The sequence below is a fragment of the Hesperophylax consimilis genome, chromosome 12, assembly GCF_061612785.1.
Source record: "Hesperophylax consimilis isolate HC1 chromosome 12, BYU_Hcon_1.0, whole genome shotgun sequence".
NCBI classification, from domain to species: Eukaryota; Metazoa; Arthropoda; class Insecta; order Trichoptera; family Limnephilidae; genus Hesperophylax; species Hesperophylax consimilis.
In genome coordinates this window covers 11,904,538-11,927,154 of record NC_142847.1, presented here as the reverse complement: position 1 = coordinate 11,927,154, position 22,617 = coordinate 11,904,538, and the positions used below count along the sequence as shown (strand labels likewise).

The 22,617-nt window shown below is 34.2% G+C and overlaps 2 protein-coding genes across 5 annotated transcripts; one reads left to right on the top strand and one right to left on the bottom strand.

Moving 5' to 3' along the window:
* Positions 1-4,061: 4,061 nt before the first annotated feature.
* LOC149419152 (uncharacterized) lies at positions 4,062-11,563 on the bottom strand. 4 transcript variants are annotated; one of them, XM_089637710.1, is made up of 7 exons: positions 11,497-11,563; positions 10,548-10,968; positions 8,622-8,705; positions 5,904-5,979; positions 5,631-5,720; positions 5,252-5,398; positions 4,062-4,298 (listed from the first exon to the last, which is right to left on the bottom strand). In XM_089637710.1, exons 2-7 carry the CDS (start codon positions 10,888-10,890, stop codon positions 4,112-4,114), a joined length of 927 nt encoding a protein of 308 aa, XP_089493836.1. In that variant the 5' UTR covers positions 10,891-10,968; positions 11,497-11,563; the 3' UTR covers positions 4,062-4,111. The 4 variants fall into 4 exon arrangements, with proteins under 4 accessions (XP_089493836.1, XP_089493835.1, XP_089493833.1 ...); XM_089637709.1 differs by having other exon boundaries at positions 11,458-11,498; XM_089637707.1 differs by lacking the exon at positions 11,497-11,563 and adding an exon at positions 11,267-11,490.
* Positions 11,564-11,814: 251 nt separating this feature from the next.
* LOC149419151 (uncharacterized) lies at positions 11,815-18,624 on the top strand. The gene is made up of 8 exons (XM_089637706.1): positions 11,815-12,054; positions 12,152-12,560; positions 12,644-12,712; positions 13,664-13,909; positions 14,516-14,714; positions 15,581-15,670; positions 16,690-16,836; positions 17,061-18,624. The coding sequence occupies exons 1-8, from the start codon at positions 11,917-11,919 to the stop codon at positions 17,245-17,247; spliced, it is 1,485 nt and encodes a 494-aa protein (XP_089493832.1). The 5' UTR covers positions 11,815-11,916; the 3' UTR covers positions 17,248-18,624.
* Positions 18,625-22,617: the final 3,993 nt, after the last annotated feature.

The following is a 22,617-nucleotide window of genomic DNA, read 5'->3' as shown; positions in this document are numbered from 1 at the left end:
AGGTGAAATGTTAGGTGCGTATCAAATGCGATTCTCAAATCTTTCGAAATAACAATGTGCATAAGCGATGAATAAGACATTTTATAGTTACAGTACAACATTTTGTTTGCCTTGGTGTAGCACATAATAGAGCATTTCTTATATCACTTTGTAGCTACCAACAATTTTCCAAAGTCTTTATTAACCTTCCAGCGGGCGCGTTGAGAAATTTCCCTTGAGCGGGCGCTTGTCGTAAATTTTACGTCATCAAGTTTTCTCCATGTAAGTGGTGTTTTCTTTATACAAACGTTAGGGAATTTCTTTAAGGATATGAAAAATCATAATAGGCAGTACTTAAAAAAAAAATATTTGACTTTCTTAAAAAAAACGAAGCAACACTCTAAACATGTTAATATTTCAAAACAAAATATTGTATCGACCTATTTAGTCAGAATCAATATTCTCATCCTTGCAATTGTTACAAACCACCTCAACTGAAGAATGGTTCTTGCATGTAAAGGACTGGCAACGGCAACACTTCATTGATGCTGAGGATCTTTTCTTATCCAGTGCACATAACCTACAAACACCGCATTTTGGAAAGCTTCTGTTTTCTTCTTCTGTTATCGGTTCAACTGCCCTACCGTAATTCACTTTGAGAAAAGCATTTATATCTTGCGGTAAATGTTTGACATTTGATTTGACTCTAGCATAGCTCGAAGCTCGATGCTTACAACTAAGTCGCAAGAGTGGGGGAAGCGATAAGGCGCGTTCGTCGTAAATTTTACGACAGCGCGCCCGCTGGAAGGTTAAAAGAAATAGTTTAATGTCATCCGTAAATAAAAGGATCTTTGTTAAAAAAAATGTCGTTGATAAAAAGCGAGAATAATAAAGGTCCAAGGTTTGACCCCTGTGGTACTCCAAAGTTTGTGATAAAGTGGAAAATACCATATGTTACTTAATGTTGTCTATTTGAGAATTAACTTAGAAAGAGATTTATAGGTTTCACAGAAAATTCAAATTGATTGAGTTTATTAAGGAGAATAAGCGGATCTACAGAGTCAAAGGCCTTTGCGAAGTCGTTGTATGATACGTCTACTTGATTGTTACTGTCAAGAGCTTGAGATACATACTCTGTAAATACCATTAGGTTAGACACAGTAGATCTGTCAGCCTTAAAACTGTGCTGCTTGGTCAATTATAAAAGATCTTTTCCTTTTAAAAGTTTATAAAATCACTAACGCGAATCTCAGTCCATTGTTTATCAGTAGACTTAAAAAGTAAACAATGAAAGCAAAAGTACCTATACATTCATTTTATAGCACCCGCAAATACACTCACAAAAGTTATAACTTTTCGTTTTAAAATATCGTTTTTAGCCTCTTTATTTTTCTTTCTTGAAACATAAACTAATTTGTCTATTTATTTCAATACGTTTGTCATGATTCAATGAATTGTTTGTGATTTTTTTCAATACGATATCCACAGAAATTGGCATTTTAAATTATTCCAAGCAAATTACGTAAACAATGATAAACATAATTTCGCAAACTAATATGTATTCAAATTCAAGATGGCTATCGTTTATCACACAAAAAAACTTTTGACTGACTTTTGACTGACCGCGGTCATGTCCGAAAAACCCTTGAAAATGTATTTATTTATTTAGAATTTACGGTACAAGTGCCATTTACATACAAGTTTTTATTTTATTTTTTTACATATACATAGTGCAGCATTAAATTTTGATGAGAAAAATTAAAGAATTAAATGTAGTTAAAATATAGCAAATAAAATAACAGTAAAGAGAGAAGCAATAACATAAGCCTGTTATGTAGTGACCTCATTAAAATAATTGGTGTTATTAGTGCAGCCTTATACTTTACAACGGGAATATTAAAAGTATCTGCGATTTTAGCATAAAAGTTCCCAAGTTTGTGCAATCTATTTATAACTGAGTTATATCCTGAGACTGTGGTATAATTGTCACAATAATACATACTAGAGGACCTTGATCTAATGGTAGGTACATGAAATTATTTATGATACATACTAAGCATATGTCATTCATGACAGTGTTTACCTAGTTTGTCTGTAAAGAGAAAGAAAGGAGATAAGTTTGGGGACAAAATTTAAATATAGAATAGCTTCTCATTTGGACGCTAGATGGCACTGAAACCCGCTATTATCGTACAAATCTACACAAATAAAAACTAAATTATTAATGATCGGGAAGTTTGTTAAATCCTTATTTTTTAAATTTAATAATATTGCAGCATATTTTTGGGAGGTCCATTGATCAAATGACCCGCATAGAAGAGCCACCACTGATTGCAGATAGGCTAATCGAATACTGAGTTTTACTTTTGTTCTGAGGAAACAAACATGTTGCGTTCACTTACCATTCCAGTTTTCTTCCACTTTCTGTAATGTTTGAATTTGAGTTTTATGTCGCCAACAACTTCACCAGAAAACCATTTAGGATATTTCCTAGCCTTCCCCGGGTACGTTTAATTTTGAAACACATTTCTAAATAAATCAGAAATTATAGAATAGAAAAACTTAGTTGCTAAATAAACATTATTTATGTCTCTCAAAGGTTGCCAATTGTGAGATTACAAATGGCAATATAGTGCTTTAGGCTGTCTTTTTGTTGCGTGAAATTTTTAGATGTATAATGATGGATGATAAGAGTCTTCTCTGACTAGTGAATAGATAGATTTATATACTTTATGATGTGATATGATGTATGGAACTGTGATCTACATTTCAGCACTGAGATGGCAATAGGGTATATAGTAGTCCCAGAGAGAGCTCGTACATACGTCATCGACGACTGTCCACTTTCTTCTCAGATACTATAATGATGAAGTCACATATGACCTCTCTATGGGACTAGTATAGATGCAGTCTTCCATAACATGTTCCAAATGGTTTGATAATTAGTATAGCTAAAGTTTCCTTAACTGTTATCTTTGAAGTTACGAAATTATACGGATATAATAACGAGAATATACGACAAGAAGATTTATCTTCCTGTAGTTGTCATAATAAAAAATTCATATTAAAACTCAGTAGAGCTAATATCCAAAGGCAAAAAGAAAATATAAAGTCGACACTGAAATTGCAATGCTTCGTAACGTGCGAGGGTACGATTGATCAAGACTGCAAATGTAGAGGCCCGGCCCCTAGAGTTAAGAATGAATAGCCAACTAAATTTCACCTTTTGTTTTTGGTATTTTAGTGATAAAATAGTGTCAAAGGCAGATGTTTATGTGTAACCTATTGCCAATCAGTATCGATATTTGTATTGTTATTTAATTTATAATAGAAACTAAATTTCAATAGGCGAATAAAAGTGACAAATTCCCAAAATTGGTAACGCCATAAAACTTCAGAATAACTTCAATTGGCTGCATGGTCTAGTTGTCTAGTTGTGTACACTTTTGACTTTGAGTCGGAAAGTTTTGATTCAATTACCGCCGCATCAATTTCATTTAATTTATAGGACTTACCAGGTGATAAGAAACAAATAAATAAAAAGGAACCTGGTTGAAGGAAAACCTCTAGTACAATAATTTTTAAAATGCATTTTCGCCGACAAGAGCGTGTATATATGGAGTTGGTTTAGGGGGTCCCCCCCCCACCTCCGTCGGTCTCAGTCTTACGTTGGAAAAAAGAATAGTACTCGTAGATTATATTCCTGGAAAATATAACATTATTGCACCATCTATTTTATCAATGTGATTTAAATAATAAATTGTGGTAAATAGAGGTCCCAAAAATTACAATGATAATAACACTTATTCATTTATTATTATTGCGGCTAATTAACGATGTACAGTTAAATTAATCACACTAAATAAGTGCTGCGCATATATTTTATTCCTCTCAAAAATAATATTTGTCTATTAGTGAAAATGATATAGCTGAAAATGAAATAGTTATAATTAACAGAGAATAATTTTATAATATATAGGTACATTATATTATACAGAAAATTGTTACAAATATAAAAAAGGGAATATTTTGTTAAAAAAAGTGTCCTTTCCATAGTGTAGAAATATATTTATGTATTTATAAATTAATATTAAATTATTTTTCCAATAAACTATCGAATTGTTACAAAGTACTAAGTATTTTTGTTGACTAGAACTTGTGTTTTTTTTAATTCCTTCTCCTCCTCTGTGGTGTTTGGGGCGGCATGGACATTGAGCTCGTGGCGCTGGCGGTGCGCCTTTCTCGTGTACGCCACCGCGCAGTAACGACACGGGAAGGGCCTCACCGCACTGTGTGTTATGGCGTGGTGCGTCAACATCCTGCACACAACATATACTCAAACATTAAGGGTGGACACACATTATGGTACACGCATCATGGCCTGACCTATTTCAGCATATCGCTTGCCATACACTACCAATAGGAATGTATGGCAAGCGATATTCTGAAAAAGGCCCAGCCATGGGAATATAGCGTGATCTGTCACAGGCTTAACACCAGAATGTGCTTTAAGAGCAACTTGCATAGTGAATCATTAACCACTCAAGCGATAGAGATTTCCGGGCATTTGGTTTTGGATTCGGCCACGCTCATTCCAATAATCATAACCCCGAATATTAATATTGAAAGTATAAACTGCTTACTGTGGCCCATAGCCATCGAGTCAATCTATATTTCACCAACTATCCCAAATTTTTAAGTTTTATCATTTTTTTTTTTTAAATCGTAAAATTTATAAACACGCATCTGTTTGTTAGTTACGGAATTTGCATTAACTTGTGCTTATTTGGGGCAATATTAAATATTAATATTTCTTCCTGTTTATGATCTACTGGAAATGTCTATAGTCACATTGATTAAATAAAATACAATTTTTAACTTAACAGATGTTCAATTTTTAGAAAAAATTTAAAAAGACATCTATATGCGGACTTCACGGTAAAAAGCATTATTTAGAATATTCAATAAGACATCAGTGACATCTTTTTGGTATTCGATAGAAACTCAATAAAGCTAGCAGCTAGACATATTCGCTGATAGCGGGAAGTTCAAAATAAATGAATTTTAATTATCGCTATCGCTCAAGTGGAAATCCTCAATATCTACTCAATGAGCAACTTGCGTGAACCATTAAAATCCGCAACGTGTACTTTATGAATAACTACCATAGAAGCAAGTAAAAAATTTAATACTCATTGGCAATCAATACCAACTGAACCGTAGTCAAATAAAAATCACTGATTATTTCACTGATTGGAATTGAATAACTTACTGTTTAGACCAGAACTTCTTGGGGCAGAGCTGACAAGGGAAGTTGCGTACTCCTGCCTCGGCCAGGATGTGGGCGGAGAGGCCCACCCGAGAGAAGTAAGCCTTGCTGCAGTTGGGGCACTGGAAGGACCTCCTGCCTTCATGCATTCTGGCCACAATACATACATTCCGTCAAGAAAGTGTAGAAGAAAATTGAGGACCCTGCGATCATTTAAATGGCTACACCAAGATGATAAGGAAAAATTATAGAGATGGTTGATAACTGAAATGTTAATGACCAATGTGAAACCGTTTCTTAATCCAGTTACTTTTTGAACCGATTCAGTTAATTTTGTTATTATGGGCAAGTTTGAGAAGATAATTCCAATCCTATAACTCACTTTATATGCAAGACCAGACGAGGACGCTCAAAGTACCCTTTATTGCAATAATCACAGAAGTATCTCTTTTCCTTCAGATGCACCAATCTCCTGAAATTACAAAATACAATATTGCTTACTGTTTAAATGATTTGACTGATTTTCTGACTTGAGGAAGGAGCTGTGATTCAATAAAATGAATAGGTATAAGCTGCGGTGGTTCAACCTTCTCACAGACCAACAAAGCAAGGCGGACATACCATGTGGAAACCAAACACATTCCATCAGACTTACCTGTGTTTGTCTGCCAGGTTTCTGCAACCGAAGGTGGCGCCACACTCCTCACAGACCAGCGAGGCGGACAAGCGACCTGACACACAAACACAACATATATTATACAACACATATCTATAGGAAAAAAGAAAAAATAGATTAACTCGAATTATTGAGATATACAATTTTATGTACCTTCACCGGGAGAAGTTTTTGATAAATTACAAATACATATATGTATTTATTTAAATAAATTCACAAAATAAGACAAAAGGTCTCAATAAATGACTTTTTAGTAATCATTGAAGAAGAAGATAATATGTACTAATAAATCGAAACGAAACATGATACAGAACAAGACACAGAAAATAATAAGGTAACGGTATAATAATATAACACAACTGGGAATCGGGACAATCAATCCACTCTGGAAACATTGCGACTTAATTTTTTTACATCAGTTTTGTCAATTACATATTTCAAATTCAGAATTAACAATATTATCTTCAACTAATTTTTCCAATATTTTTGGCTGCTATCTGAATGATTACAAAGTTCTAGCAAATTTATTTGTAACCTAGATAGTGTCTCGGATAAATATATCCGGTTTGATTATTTATATGAGACACCTACTAACTAGTCTAGATATAAAATTTTATTGGAATAACTGAATCAATTATTGAATCATTTATTTTCTGTATCTTGTTCTGTTTCATGTTTTATTTAGATTTATTAGATTGCAATAATGCTAATACTTTTTGGTAGTTTGAGTAACGGGTGTTTTTCTTTAAAAATCTTATTATCATAAGTTTATGGTTACAAGTATAAAAATAAAACAAAATATATTTAAATTATAATAAATATAAAATATTTCGTCCAATGAAAATGTTTAAAGATACCCATCCTCATTGTATTTCTAATACCAATAAATACACGTTCAATACATATAAAAAATGAGTTCCTATAAAATCATTTATTTACTAGTAGGTACCTATGACATTAATCATCGTCCATCGTACAATAATTTTATACGAAATTCGCTAGACTTGGTGAGTTCACTAGTTATTGCACGACCTTTGTTGAATATTCATTGTTTAGTGGCGATTTTAAATTATTAAAAAAATGTTATTTGTCTTGTTTTGTCAGGTAGGTTATTGTATAGTTTAGGCGCAAAACATCTGAAGTGTCTTTGTCTAAATATAGTTATCGTTTTGGGCTTTGGTAGATATTCTTTTGATTTACGTCGCATTTTTCTTGTGTTTTGAGTATTTTTAATATTTAATAACTTTATTTTTAAAGAGTAGAGTTAAGATTAATTTGGCGTAAATTTGTTGAACATCATTATGAGCAATAATTAGTTGCCTGAAATATCAATACAAATTGAAAATATTTCCCGAGTAAAAATAAATGCCGCCAACGGGAATTGAACCGGTACCTTCCGATGTCTGGTCAGGTGCTCTGAACCATTGAGCTATGTCGGCTTATTTCCAACCCGCCAAATAATTCAGTATGTACTAGTACCTCAATCAACAATTACTGCTTATTATATTTTTTCCACCTGTAAACAACCAACTTTATTTTTGTAGGAAAGGCTTTGTTAGGTTTTGTAGGAAAGGTTGTTAAAGTTTTTGTAGGAAAGGCTTTTGTGCTTTATTCTATGCATAAAACCTTGTCTTATAAACATTACTTTATCATTAAAAAATCTAGTTAAAAATATAAGCTTATTAAAGATATCTTCAGTGCTTGTTTTTAAGGGCATTCTAAGGATAACTTGTATGATTAATGTTTCACCTTTAATGGAGAATCTATGGCTGAAAGTGTTGCACCACCCCATGCTATTATTCCATATTCGATGATCAATTTGGCAGAGAGCATAATAAAAGTATTTTTTAGGATTAGAAGGCAATTAGAGTTCCATTTAAGATGTGTATTAAACGAAAGACCCAGGTATTTAATACAATTAGTTTGATCTAGACAAGGACATTTACAGTAAGCATCATTATTATTAGAACAGACAGGTACTTTAAGTTTTAGAACTAGATTTGGGTTGGCCAGTGATATTAATGCTAGGATTAATATATTTAGTTTTTATTATATTTTACTAGTTGTACCCCGCCACGCGTTGCTGTGGCTCAGTCTGTCTGTGCAGACAGAGAAACAATAGCGCATGTTGCTTATACGTCCAACAGATGGCACTGTTTTAAAAAAAAATCATGATTTACCTGTCACAGGTGACATCTATATAATGGTTCCATGATAACTCAACACAGTGACAATTCAACACACTTTTAAAAAGTGATATAAAGCCGTTAGAAAAGAAAAAAAATAATAATAATTTTAACCTAACCTAACCTAACCTACTTAACCCAGTTAATAAAGTTTTTGTTTCATCGCTTTCCATGACTTTATATAACTTTTTAAAGATGTGATGAATTATCATTGTGATGATTTATCCGGTCACCCTATATAATATAGGTATATAAAAACACATGCATACTCACATTTGAATAAAAAGTTGTGTCAAAATTTCAAAGCAATCGGTGAAAAACTTTTGGAGATAAGATTTTGAACAAACATATTTGAACAGCGCCCTTGAGGTGATTTTGCACAAAAACGGCGCTATACAAATCATCCAAATATTAATTATTATAAACGAATATTTTGATTTATATAGATAGATGTTAGGGAACTAATATCTATCACTGTTTATCTCTGTTTAATAAAACATTAAAAGCTTACTTGTGCGTTTTGGCCTCTCGGTTTTCATGCAATATTTTCTCTTAACTTTTTTATGCTCTTTGACCGTTTCACCTTTGGGGGATTCTGTAACAGAAATATAATAATATAATACAAGCAAGAAATAAATCATTAAATCTATTAACAGCTAGCTGCAGCGTACAGTGCTCGAATCATTCCTCCATCCTGCGCTAAGCATATCTATTATGAGAAGATTCAATTATTTCGTAAAATTTTGTTATTTTTATAACATTTCATCCATATTAACAATTTTTTTATATGAATATTTTTTTATTGGACAATTTGTATAGCGCCGCTTTTGTGAGATATCACCTCAGGGGCGCTTTACACTTGATGCAGGTATTACAAAAAATATAAATATTACAAAAATAAAGTGAAGTTAAGTAAAGTAAAATGAAGTACTGGAACAGGTGACACGAATATAGAAGATGGAGACTCTGCAGCAAGAATCCTAGGTGGTGAAGAAGAACCGTACAAGAGTCCCAACTACTCCCAATACTGTCCGGAGCCCCCAGTGGGACTAAGGCATCCTCAATGGCATGTTGTGGGAGTTTCAACATAATTACTGAAAGAAACAACTATTTACGTCGGGGAAGATGGAAAAAATGAATTAATGTTCCAATTTAGTAAAAGTGCATAAACCTACACAATATTTCTCATAGTTGACGCTACTATGTTTCATTTTGATACATTTTATCCACATAACAGTATTTTTTTTATGTAGATAACGTCAAACTAGTTAGACTGTCAGGAATACCAATTCTGCCAAGTGTCACATTATACTATTAAGATTTAACATGGCGTTAACTCTAACAACAAATTCTGCTTAAGCAAATGTATGTTTTTCCGTCTGCCCCGATGTAAATTGTTGTTTCGGTAAATATACAGATTCACAGGACACAATTAAAATGCATATTTTATTTTAACCACTCGAGCGATGGCATATTTACAAAAAAAATTCCTTAAGCGATGGAGGTTTCCGTGCGTTCGGTTTTGGATTCGCCCTACTCATTCAAAAATAATACGGAAACATATATTTATATATGTTTCACTGTCCATCCCATATTTTACAGTTTTATTAAAGAAAAATTGAAATAAATTGGAAAATACTGACTACCTAAATTTAGGAAGACCTAGAAATGATGAGACCTAAATATGGGCAGCCATATTTCGACTGGTTATAAACACTTTGTATCATATAAATAACAATGAGAAACAACTACTTCAGTAACCGAAAATATGCATTTTAATCTAGGCCGGCCCTGAGCCAAATGGCGCATGGCGCTAGTAAAAACCTCAAGGGCATCGTATTAGGTGTTAGGTATTATCAACACCTTGGCTCCTTGGCTTCTTGGCGCCTGGAGAGATCTGCTTCAATTGCACCGGCATAGAGCCAGCCCTGATTTCAATAGCTATTTTGTTCAAAATACGGACAATTTGATGTCTTTTCTTCACTCCATGTTTTGACATAATAATATTAAAATAGGTTTATTTTGGCTACTTTATTTTTCTTCGTTTTTCAATTAAACCCAAACTAAGAACCTATTCTCGGCTCTTAGGTTTATAGTTTGGGTTAAATAAGAAAATAAAAAACTAACATCAATAACAATGGCCGCTAAGTGAACAATCAATTTTAATTTTGATGAAACAACTATTAAAATGCATTATTTTCTATTTTCAGTGACTGAAATAGTTGTTCCTCATTGTTATATAACTGATACAAAGTGTTTTTAAAATAAAATATGCCTATTAACCATGTCACGTTTATCTGTATATTTACCATTGTTTCTTTTAATGATTAATAATTAACTTGATGAAACAAAGTGTTATTTCAATAATTTGTGTATATGTAGTAAGATTGAAGGGGAGAATGTTTAATAACAATAATAAGCATCCTGAGATACTTACTGCCAGCGGACTTCATGTCACCTTGGCTCGGTGCCGGGAGAGCTAAGGGGGCGCTGGCCACTCTCGGTGTCTCTTCGTCCCATCTGGTGCCATATTCACTGTGATGTGGCTTTCTGTCTGTCCCGTCTCTCCGGGCATCCGTCTCCTCATTAGCCCCTGCACCTTGCACACTATAATCACCACCGGGTCGTGAATCATAATATTCTTCTTCTTTGATGTCATTCTCAAAAGCTGTGTATCCTGTTCGAGGTATTTCTTCTTTTATCTTGGCTTCTTCTTTACCATTGAGAGAGTGGCTGGATAGGGAGAGGAGGAGCTGTTTGTTGGACTCCTTGGCCAGCATCTTTAACTTGTAGGCCGCAGTGAGGACCCTGAGACATTTCCTGCAAATATTGCAGGGCAAGCCGTCTCCCGAGTAAACCTGAAAATACGCGCAATATCAGCAATTCCATGCTGAAATTGAATAGAACTTTCACAAAACTTGAAAATTAGCTTTGAAATTTGATAAATTGTATACTGTGTATATTATGGCATCGCAGTATTTTAGGCCGCTGTCCCATGACCGGTGAGGAATCGACGTAAATCGAGTGCTATGAAATTGCTGATATTGCGCAGTCCATTGTGGGAATTTTCTGAGTTACAGTTTCTTAGAGTTTATATCGATCCCTTACTGACCCATGGGACGACGGACTTAAAAACAATAAAACAAACCAACATACAGACATAGAAAATATTTCGGCCATCATTTCATAGCAATATATTTTCATCTTTTTGTAAAATATTTTCACATAATATATATTTTTGTTCACGTCGTTATAATTTAAGCACACACGACATGCATAATCTTTTATGTCTGCTTTACGATTATCTTTATCCATTTTCCCTTTTTTCGGCATAATAGTATAATTACGTTTTCATAACAGTAATCTGACATCTGCTGTCACCTCACCTGTCACTATTGTTATTATTTGTTATCATTTTGTTATAGAAATAAATTGGTCTCATTTAGAGATGAGCAAATCGATAGTCGAATCGTAATTATAGAAATAAAGGTCGATTATATTACATTTAGAATCATAATTTTATTTTTGTTACTAATGTGCAAATTTCCCACCTTGTAAAAATTAAAATGGTGTGGTTGGTAGATCATTTTTTTCCCCCTATCCCGAAGTGTTAAAAATATTTTTTATTCGTATTATCTCGATTGCATAAACTGCTTCACTATATGTTGCTAATATATTTATCTATGGTTTTTCGTAGAGCTCCGGTTAGCTGTCATCTTCATCTGTCACAATAATGAAAATGATTCTGCACTCGGCGTTGAATGGAAGCTTTTTGGATTTTATGAAATAAACTAGGAATTTCTAAAATGGCTCTCAATCTGGAATATTCGTGTCGCATCTGCCTGGACAACAATGCCCTTCTCAATATCTATTTAACTAAACGAAGTCACAATTCAGCAAAAGTTGCTTGTGATGAAATGATGATAGCAGTGTTCTGCATAAAGGTATGCAAGTATTGCGCAAAATATGTCAATCTAGATTTCATGTTTTCTTAATTAAAAGGCATAGCTTAGAGTATTCTTACTGTTTATTTGCTTGCAGGTAACTCAAGATGACGAATTACCAAGTAAAATCTGTCGCAAATGCTTCTCCAAGTTATCTTCCGCCTACAAGCTGAAAAAACTCGCGGAAAGCTCGCATAAAACCCTGTATGAATACTTCGCTAAGAACAGCACTGCTGCTGTGAACGAGGTGTACCGGGAGATACTGAAAGATGAGATCAAGGTGGAGTACGACGTGAAGGAGGAGGTGCTGGATGAGAAGCCGCAGCTGACGGGAAATCTAACAGGATTTAAGACTGATGTAGACGATCTGACGGGCGAGTCTAACTGCGGTGATGATGATACACTGGCGGGGGACTTTGTATTTGATGAGGAGGCCTTGACAGCCACAATGTTTGTGGAAGTTGATGAAAACTTGCAACCGGGGAACTTGGACAAAAATGGTGAAGGTTAGTTTAATTGGTGAAGCGGCTTTTGGAACTGTATCGATCAAATTAATCAGCTGATAATATTTGTTAACTTTATTTTCCAGATATGGCTGCGGTAATGAAACCACACAAAAGAAGATCTCTCATTAAGGGAAAGAAAAAGCTTAACACTGGTTGGTTATTGTAAATTTATTCTGAAAATTAATATAAAGCGAACTGGCGAAAGCGATTTTACTGTCTTGGGTTCGTGATGATGCAAGTTTATAACTGTGTAAACTTACGTATTTGATTCTAGATCTCCTTTTTTTGTCTTTTACATTATCTCTTGTTACTCTTCTATTTTCAGATTGTGGTGTCAGTAGTATTAAACTAACTATGTAAGTACTTGCGTACTGCTTGCTAAGCCCGTATGCAGGGACATTGGAGGGTCTAGAGTTGTTAAAAAAATGTAGCTTTGTTAAAAAAAAAATAGAGTCTTGACGTGTACGGTGAAGGAGGAAACCATATGTTTCCTTATAACGCCGTTGGGAAAGTGGCGGAGTCCCCTCCAATGAATATTAATATGGAAACATGTTAACTGCTAACTGTGGTTTAAAGTCAATAAATCCACATATATTTCACCGTTTATTCTATAGGTTTTAAAAAAAATGCCGTGAATTTTATAAACCCCCGAATTCTGTATGTTAACTTTCCGAAATTGCCCTGACGTGTACTTATTTTGGGTAGTATTTAATTTGACTATTTCTGTATGTTGTCTATGGTCTACTGGAAATACCTATAGTCACAGACATTAAAAAATGCTAAACATAGATGTAAAATTTTTAGAAAACTATTTAAAATGAGTTTTACATGCAGACTTCACGGTGCAAAACATTATCTATAATATTCAATTAGTCAAAAATTGGTGACATTTTTTAGTATTCGATAGAAGCTTAATCAAGCTAGCGACTAAATATTTAAGTTGGATGTTAATTACTTAAAAATTTGTTACTTGAGAAGCGTGTATTTTCATTTGTATATAATTTTCATTACTATTTATGAAATATTTTCAAAATACCACCCGTTTTCTAGCAGTTAATTATTTTTAAAGTCCTTAATGTAAATCAAACTTATTTGTTTGACAGATGTAAAGGTGAAGAGGAAGGTGGGTGCGAGTGTGAAGAAGGAGCGAGTACGCGCAGTGTGCCCGCTTTGCGGCAAGCTGGTGGCAGACATGGACACGCACAGCGAGACGCACAAGCCGCTTGGAGAGAAACGGCGCCTACCGTGTCCGCAGTGCACCAAACTCTTTGTGTCACAGTCTTCGCGCCGGCGCCATGTCCTGGTGCACCATCTCGGCCAGCTCTACTTCTGTCAGATCTGCAACAAGAGTGAGCAACTAACCAACATCTAACAACAGTGCTAGCTAACTACAAGTTCTTCCTATCGAACATTGGTAGTTCGTGGTCTAAAGGTCTTTGTGGTTGGAGTTCAACATAGCAATTTGAAATGGAAAGAATTCCAGCTTTTTGTGAGCACCCTTTCTTCTTCCTCGAATATATATTATGGAGTGACGTCATTTCAAAAGTTGGTAAGGAGGGGTAGGCATTACATATAATATTATCTTAAGACAGCCACAAGTATTAGACAGTAGCTTATACTTGTGACAAGATTTATTTTACCACAATAATATACATTTAAAAAATAATATAATATTTTTTCTGATGTAAAACAAAACCATACATACTAGAACAATATCAAAAGAATTCACACATTTCGGCTCTGATGCATGTTCCAGCGCCGTCCGAAACTGTATTTATGTTTTTTGAAATATTCCATCTGTTTTTTGGCGACAGAGGTGCATTCTGGGATCCGTACATATGATACCGCACACTATTTTCCTATTGGTGGATTGTTTTCTTAGGGAGTTCACTGCTTCACTGCTCATTAGAGAAAACCGCCACGGCTATTGAATGTATTTTGTGTGTGTGTTGCAGACTTCAAGCACGGGGACCAGCATGTGCGCATGGTACACCCCGTGCGCCCCAAGCCGCTGGGCTGCCCACTGTGTGATAAGAGATTCTTCACCAAGGCCCCGCTGGAGATCCACCTCACCTCGCACACCAAGGAGAGAGCCTTCCCGTGCTCCGTCTGCGGCAAGGGGTTCCGCACGCATACCGACTCGGAGATCCACAGGTCAGCGAGCAACCAACCTAACTTAATGTCACCATCCAGTCAAAACGTTACATGGAATAGCTTTTGCTTTCATGCTTAGTTATATGAATATCCAGATACCTTCCACTTTTATATCTTCTATATCCTTCCTTTAGCCTTGCAATATTCCCTCAAATGTGGATGCCTTAGTTTCGCTGGCTAGAGCTGTTGGCAATTCTTGTACCGTAAAAACTTAAGAAATGTATTACGTACTAGCATAGATAACCCCTTGAAAAATAATGCAACACTATTGTAGGATTGATTATTGCAAGTTAAATAAAAAGCCCAAACCCTTGAGAAAAAACAAATTATGAAAACAAATAACGCTAAGGACGGGTTATTTCAAGAATTTGAACAATTCATCAAATTTCAAAGTTGTTTTTCAAGTTCCATTCATGTTCTGTTATTATATCATCACTGGCCAGCTATTTCACAAAACTGAAATAATAACAGAACTTTTACAGAACTTGAAAATCATGTTTGAAATTTGATGAATTGTTCAAATTCTGTGAAATAACCTGTCCTAAGAAATTTAAACAAAGCAAAAACACAATTAATATGTTTTTCTGGTAAAAAAATATTATTTTATATGTACTTTATTGCTTGTCTGAATTCTTGAAGCAATCAGTTCCATTTTTGAGAATGAGAATTAAATTCAAAACAAATCCGAGTTCATTCAACCAGGGTTACAATCACAGACACACAATCAAAATTAGTATGTTTCATGATTCTGTACACGCAACAGCTGTTGTCATAAATATAGGTCATCTTAAAGAAACATTTTATGTACATTCGTACCTGATGAAGCTTTGTGTTCTCTATGCCCTTGTTGTGACTTATTGTTGCAGGAGGAGTGTACACGAAAAGGAAAGGAACATCATCTGCCAGTTCTGTCCCAAGGGTTTCTTCTCAAATGCTGATTTAAATAAACATTTATGGTAATGCTCACTTTAATATTATCCACTCGAGCTGTAGAGATTTCCGGGTGTTCGGTTTTCGATTCGGCCATTCGATTTAATTAATATCATACCTCCAAACATATGAACTGCTTAAAGCCTATGAATCCACCTAGATTTCACAACCCATATTTTTAAGGTTTATAAAAAATTTGAAAAAAATCGTTAATAAAGTATTATATTTTGTGAAAATCACCTACCTAAATTTAGGTAACTGTCATTTGAGTGGTTTTTTCATCAAAATTTAGGTAACCGTTACTCAAGTGGTTTTATCATCAAAACTTTGGTAACAGTTACTCAAGTGGTTTACATCAAAACTTAGGTAACAGTTACTCTAATGGTTTACATCAAAACTTAGGTAACAGTTGCTCAAGTGGTTTTATCATCAAAACTTTGGTAACAGTTACTCAAGTGGTTTTATCATCAAAACTTTGGTAATAGTTGCTCAAGTGGTTTTATCATCAAAACTTTGGTAATAGTTGCTCAAGTGGTTTTATCATCAAAACTTTGGTAACAGTTGCTCAAGTGGTTTTATCATCAAAACTTTGGTAACAGTTGCTCAAGTGGTTTTATCATCAAAACTTAGGTAACAGTTACTCGAGTGGTTTACATCAAAACATAGGTAACAGTTGCTCTAGTGGTTTTATCATTAAAACTTAGGTAACAGTTGCTCGAGTGGTTTTATCATCAAAACTTTGGTAACAGTTGCTCAAGTGGTTTTATCATCAACAACTTTTATTGCCGTAATAACTTATACATACCCCTTTCTGAGACTGGTGTACATAAATATTGTAGGTTGAAACACTTTTGTAACTATTCTAGTTTTATCATTTCTGACCAGTTTCATCAGATCTTTTTATGTGATAATTCAAAACTTCAGTTCATACGATCTCAGTTTGACTTATTTTCACATACATCAACTAAAACCTTTTGTTTAGTTCCTTCAATTGACTCGAATTGAGTTCTGCAGCAATCGGTAATAATAGTGAATCTCGTTGCAGCACCCACACCAAGGAGAGGAAATTCAAGTGCGTGGAGTGTGATAAATGTTTCTACCGCTCCAACCAGCTCAAGCTTCACCTGCGCAGACACCGGGGCATCAAGGACGTGCAGTGCACCCTGTGTCACAAAGCCTTCTACACTCAAGGGTAAGTTCAAGTGCGCAGAGTGCAATAAGTGTTTCTTTTCTACCGCTCACCTAATTACTCACCTTTCAAAATATAAACATGGCTACCACTTCAATGAGTAGCTAAATTTCAATTTAAAAAATGGACGCAAAAAATGAAAACTGCCAATTTGTACTTGCTCTAGATAGGAAGGAAAAATTATGAGATCTATGTATTTTCATAGATATAATTGATTATTTTTCCAGTAACCTCCAAACGCATATGATATCTCACACCAAGGAGAAGAACTACCCGTGCAAGTATTGCGGCGTGAAGTTTGGGCGAACCCACCACAGAGACCGCCACCAGAGGACAGCGCACGAGAGCAAGGCCGACAAGGACGGGACCACAGACAAGGCTGACCATGACCACATAGATGAAGGAACACCATAGACAACAGTCAAACTCTATTTCCTCCCCTAATTGATAGAAAGATGATTAAGATCGACTAGCTTCGTCTCATCTGTTCGACGGTTAGCGCTATATTTTTTTACATTTGAACGGTTACTGTTAAACGGCAATTCTCAGCCTGTTTCAGGTTTCGATCATATTGTGATCAGTCGTCTAGCATAACAGCATGACCGTTATGCTTGACGGCTGATCAAACACTCAAACAGGCCGAGTAAAAGACCGTTGTTAATGTCAAAAAAATATGATTTCATTTTTATCCTCAATCAAATGTGACGAGGGGTTCAAACATTCTCTAAGGGCCATGTGTTTCACACAACTTTAACAATTCATCAAATTTCTAACTTAATACTTAATATTCAAGTATGTGCAAGTTCTATTGAAGCTCTGTTATTATTCCATCACGGGCCAATTGTTTCACAAAGCTTAAATAAAAACAGAGCTTGAATGGAACATTTACAGAACTTGAATATTAACTTTGATATTTCTGATTAAGCGTAGCAAAGACTTGTTTCTTATTTTATTTTTATCCTTCCTTATTCGATTTATTTTCAATATTATGGTACCTACCTGCCTGAAGAAAGTTTCATTGACGTTTCTTTGGACAAATTGTATACCTATGTACATAATTCCTTATTTGAAATAAAAAAATGTTGCCTGAAATATAAATATGGTTTATAATAAAGTAGGTACGTATTTAAGTAAATAAGAGAAAATTAAAAACAATTTTTTAGAGGCGAGGTTTACTGTTACACTTACACAGAACTACTAGTATGAATTGTTCAAGTTCTGTGAAATAACTGACCCTTCCATTATCTTATGTACTGATTGTTTCTTGAGATATGAGACTTTATATAATATGTATTTTGTTACAAAACTTAACATTCATTTAACCTTTTACCTGACTCGCAACACCAATTTTCACTATTTTTTCTATTGATTTTGTGACTACACCCACCTCACTCATTTTTAGCATCACTGCACAAGGAGGGGGTTCGGTTAAAAACAAACATTCAGATCATGCTCAGAAAAGTCCCACAATGGACTGCATTGCAAACTGTTGTCTTGCTTTAGTGATCTTTACTTTTCTGGTTAATTCAATGTGCGCTCTTCGGCGGTCGACGTACGACTGATGTTGAATTTTATTCAAAGCATTCTCGAACCATCCTGGTGCCAAAAGTACAGTCACGTGATTTGCCTACAGCTTGTTGAAATTTTACCCAGATTTCATGCTAGGGCAAGTCTATGAATTTGGATGTCTATGGTACTTCCAGTGATTAAAAATGTGGAATTTGCTTGCAAATAGGTTAAGTAGATATATGTAACGGTAAAATAATTTTTATTCCATGATTTTATTTTATTCCTTACAGAATTAAGAGAGTTGAGAATTATAATGTCTTAAAACGAAATTGCCCCGTCAGGTAAAGGGTTACATAAATTCGAGTGAGACTTCATCCATTCACTTGTTTCGACACTAAGATGAAAATCATAGTTTTTTTTTTATGATTGTAAAAATAAAACTCAGTGGGTTAAAAAAAAATAATTTTCCCTTATTGTACAAATTCTTTTAGGGTTGTCTGTAAATAGATTATTCCTTTTATCCCAAAAATATTATTTATAAAATAAACAAAATTATCAAATTAATTTTATTTTTATTTATTTATTTCTGTTCACTGTCTACTATTTTTTGCACAAAAAAGGCGAACCATCACTTTTATACAGTTTTCGTATTGTTACTTTGGATTCGCCTGGCGCAATATTTTTTATGTTTTAGCTGTCAGATTACCATTGATTTATAATCCTAATTGAATAGAATTTACCCACAAATCGATTAATTTGACCACGAACGGAATCGAAGGTGATGCTCCTCGATTTTTGAACATTAATAAATCAATTTTTCAAAAGAAGCAAACACATTGTGACTTGACATTTTATATAATAAAAAAGGAAAACACTTTGTTTAAAGTCACTTTATTGATATTTTAAAGTCTACCGGTTTCGGTACCTCCGTACCATCATCAGGACTGTTATAAAAATACTAACAAATACAGAATAATACACATATATATAAACAAATAGTTGAGAGAGAAAAACAGAGAGAGACAGTGTCAGTTGCGGGTGGGGAGTTTGGGATAACGGGAAACATACTTATTATAGGGCTGAATGTTAAATTTAATTGATTATTGATGATTTCAGCCTTTGAATCAACTGATTTTTTTATTTCCAATGCTTCCAAATTGTTAAGTCGTAAGCCTATCTCATTTTTGTGTAGGACTTTAATACCCGTGTCACGGTTAAAAGTGTGATCTTTATTAATTATGTAGATGTTCTGCAAATTTTGAAAATCCCGAACTGGTTAGACTTCTTAGGTGTTCTTTTATTCTAGTTTCTACATCGCGTGAAACATGTTTGTTAGTTAAGTAGTGAGTGGTTTATTTATGGTTAATTACCTGCCGCAGGAAGTCAGCTGTCGTTTTGCGGTGACAAACCGACGATACTCCTGAAAATTGTACCAGCTGTCTCTGAAATATAATATATCTAATTTTATGTTTAATGCGTTGAGTAGGTTCAGTCGCGCCTTTCCTTGCCAACAAGAATCGAGAACAGCGCCTCTGGTGGCGGCCAAGCGAATCAAACGTCGTAACGGCAACATTCAAATATAGCTTACAATAGTATAATGTACAATCTATCTATCTATATAAATAAAATGTTCGTTTGTTCAAAATCTTAAATCTCCTAAAGTTCTTCACTGATTGCTTTGAAATTTTGACATAGTGTTGCGTTCGAATGTGTGTTTAAATGCTAAAGCCTAAATTAATTAAATGTGCCATTTACAAACATAAAACTTATTGAAAGTCATAGTACAATATGGAAAGGGGAAATATAAAAGTTAACGTATGCTTTTTTGGGGGAGGGCTTTTAGAGTGAAGATTGGGTCGCCGTCTGGACCGGGGACCATCTGCCCTTTTGCTGCTCTTGCATGTGAAGGCTTCACAAACTTCATCTGGAGTTGTATAAATCATGTTGACATTGTACATTGTCTCTAAAATATGGTTAACTTGACAGTTATATAAGTTAACAAGAAAAAAAAATATTAGTAAAGTTATTAAAATAAATAAAGAAGAAACAAAAACATATTATGCAGTGATCTTATTTAATATAATAATAGAAGAATTTATTCCAGAATGTATGCAGGGGTAGTGCAATGCAATACATTCTATATTTGAAATAATATACATAATTAGAGTAAGAAAAATAGTAATATAACTAGGTGATTCCGATTAAAATGTAAACACAAAAATGAGTGTAAGCAGCCATTTATGGAGGATATTTGCACATCTCCCGTCTCCAGAGGGTCATCAGATGGGACTCCATCCAGGCAACCATGGCAGTGATGATTTTGTTACTTGATTGGAGTAGTCTGCGCCATAAGCTTCCCATGTGATGGCGGAGAAGCGCTCTGAAAGAGTGTACTCGTCCCTCCAGGAAAATTTCCCTGGCGCTGCAGTATCTCGGTAGGCGGAATAGTTAACAATCATGCAATGCCAAAATGTTTAATCAGTATAGATTTATATTTCAACAGATGCATATTAACATTGCGTACGAGTTACCAGTGGTGTGTAATTTATTTATAACAGATTGTAGCCTGAAACTATTGTATGATTGTTACAATAATTCATACTAGGGAACCTTGATTTTATGATAGGAACATGAAAGTGAATCAACATTAATATATCAGGACTATTCAACTGATAATTTACAATTTTATAAAAAAATATGAGTTCAAAAAAACTTCTTCTGTTACTTAATTTCAATGAATGTACCTACTAAAAATTCATAATCTATCTATCTTAGTCTAAAATTAATACACCTCAAAAATTTGCATTGGACTCTTTCAATGATATTAATATGATTATTAAAGACCAAAGTGACCAAATTGCATTCTATTCTCTTCTAACAAGAGATGTGTACAGAATTTTGAATCCTTACTATAAAACCCAACATTTCATAGCCATGTATAGAAGTTATATGAGGTACAAAGCTGAGTTTTTTCCTCAAAAATGATGCCTAGGTCAAGTATTTCAAGAGTTTAAGTCAACATTACCTAATGAATAAATATATATAATTGAATGTTTAATTTGGTAGAACCTCATAACTTGGCACTTCTTAATATTTAGCTGAAGTTTATAACTAGAATACCATTTCAAAAAGTTAAAGTTCTCTTGCAAGATTAGGCACATCATCAATGACCTTAAACAGCTTCACATCGTCAGTAAAGAGTAAAATTTCGGTAACGCCATTGATGAATAATAATGATAATTTGTATAGCGCCGTTTTCATGAGAAAATCACCACAAGGGCGCTATAAGATAAATAATGAAGGTCCCAGGTGCCATCCTTGAGGGACACCACTGTAAATTCATAAGATATAGTCTTAACAAAATATTACATATATATATACATGTACATTTATTTATCTTATTTTAACAAAAAATAGTAAATAATAGACCATGCCAATAAATTGCCACTTATCCCTAATTTTCTGAGCTTATTGATTAGTATTTTGTGGCAGACCTTGAATGCTTTGGAAAAATCAGTGTAGACAGAGCTTATCTATTTCCTATTAGTCAATGCTGTGTTTATATAGTTTTCATATACTATAAGGTTTGTGAAAGTATATGAGACAAACCCATGTTGACAATTAGTAATAACATGTTTAATATTAGAGGATATTTTGCTAATTTAAGGTAAAATACAAATAAGACTGTAATTGAATACATCATTTGAACAAACACTTTTTTAACACATGAGTGTGATATCTAGATTTCCAGCTGTTGGGGAAATGACTTGTTAGAGATTTGTTTAAGATTATATACAATGGATAGAAACGACTAACTATATCTCTATGCTATTTACACATTTTTTCAAAAATATGGATGGGACATTATCGGGACCAGAACTTGTTTTTGGCTCCATGAGCTTAATTGAGGCCATGATATCATTACAGTCAATTACTATTTCAGATAGTTGCAAGTTAATATCAGTGACAAATTCAAAAACACTACCCACTTTGCACACAAATCATTTCAAAAATCTGTCATACAAGATGGCTGCCAGGCAATTTCCCCTCATCAGTGGCTTCAATGCTACTCATGCAAAATTGCTCTAATGTCCAGGGATTTTTAGGTCCATACATAAATAAACCACTCTCGGTCCATGGTTTTAGGCCAAGTTATGGGTGAAACCATAACTTTTATCTACGATCAGTAAAACTCGAATATCGAACTTCGGTCTTGGCCATCGTCATGTACATCCCTAATGTGAAAAAAATCTATGGTCACAACTGTCAATTTTG

What these genes read in the sequence shown, in the direction of transcription:
- LOC149419152 (XM_089637707.1), bottom strand. Translation starts at nt 11,443, where the DNA reads ATGCCGAAAAAAGGGAAAATGGATAAAGATAATCGTAAAGCAGACATA. An exon ending in TGACATGAAGTCCGCTGGCA is followed by an intron (nt 8,706 to 10,547) that starts GTAAGTATCTCA and finishes TTTCTGTTACAG; the next exon opens with AATCCCCCAAAGGTGAAACG. An exon ending in CGAGAGGCCAAAACGCACAA is followed by an intron (nt 5,980 to 8,621) that starts GTAAGCTTTTAA and finishes TTTGTGTGTCAG; the next exon opens with GTCGCTTGTCCGCCTCGCTG.
- LOC149419151 (XM_089637706.1), top strand. Translation starts at nt 11,917, where the DNA reads ATGGCTCTCAATCTGGAATATTCGTGTCGCATCTGCCTGGACAACAAT. An exon ending in AAAGAAAAAGCTTAACACTG is followed by an intron (nt 12,713 to 13,663) that starts GTTGGTTATTGT and finishes TTTGTTTGACAG; the next exon opens with ATGTAAAGGTGAAGAGGAAG. An exon ending in GATTTAAATAAACATTTATG is followed by an intron (nt 15,671 to 16,689) that starts GTAATGCTCACT and finishes ATCTCGTTGCAG; the next exon opens with CACCCACACCAAGGAGAGGA.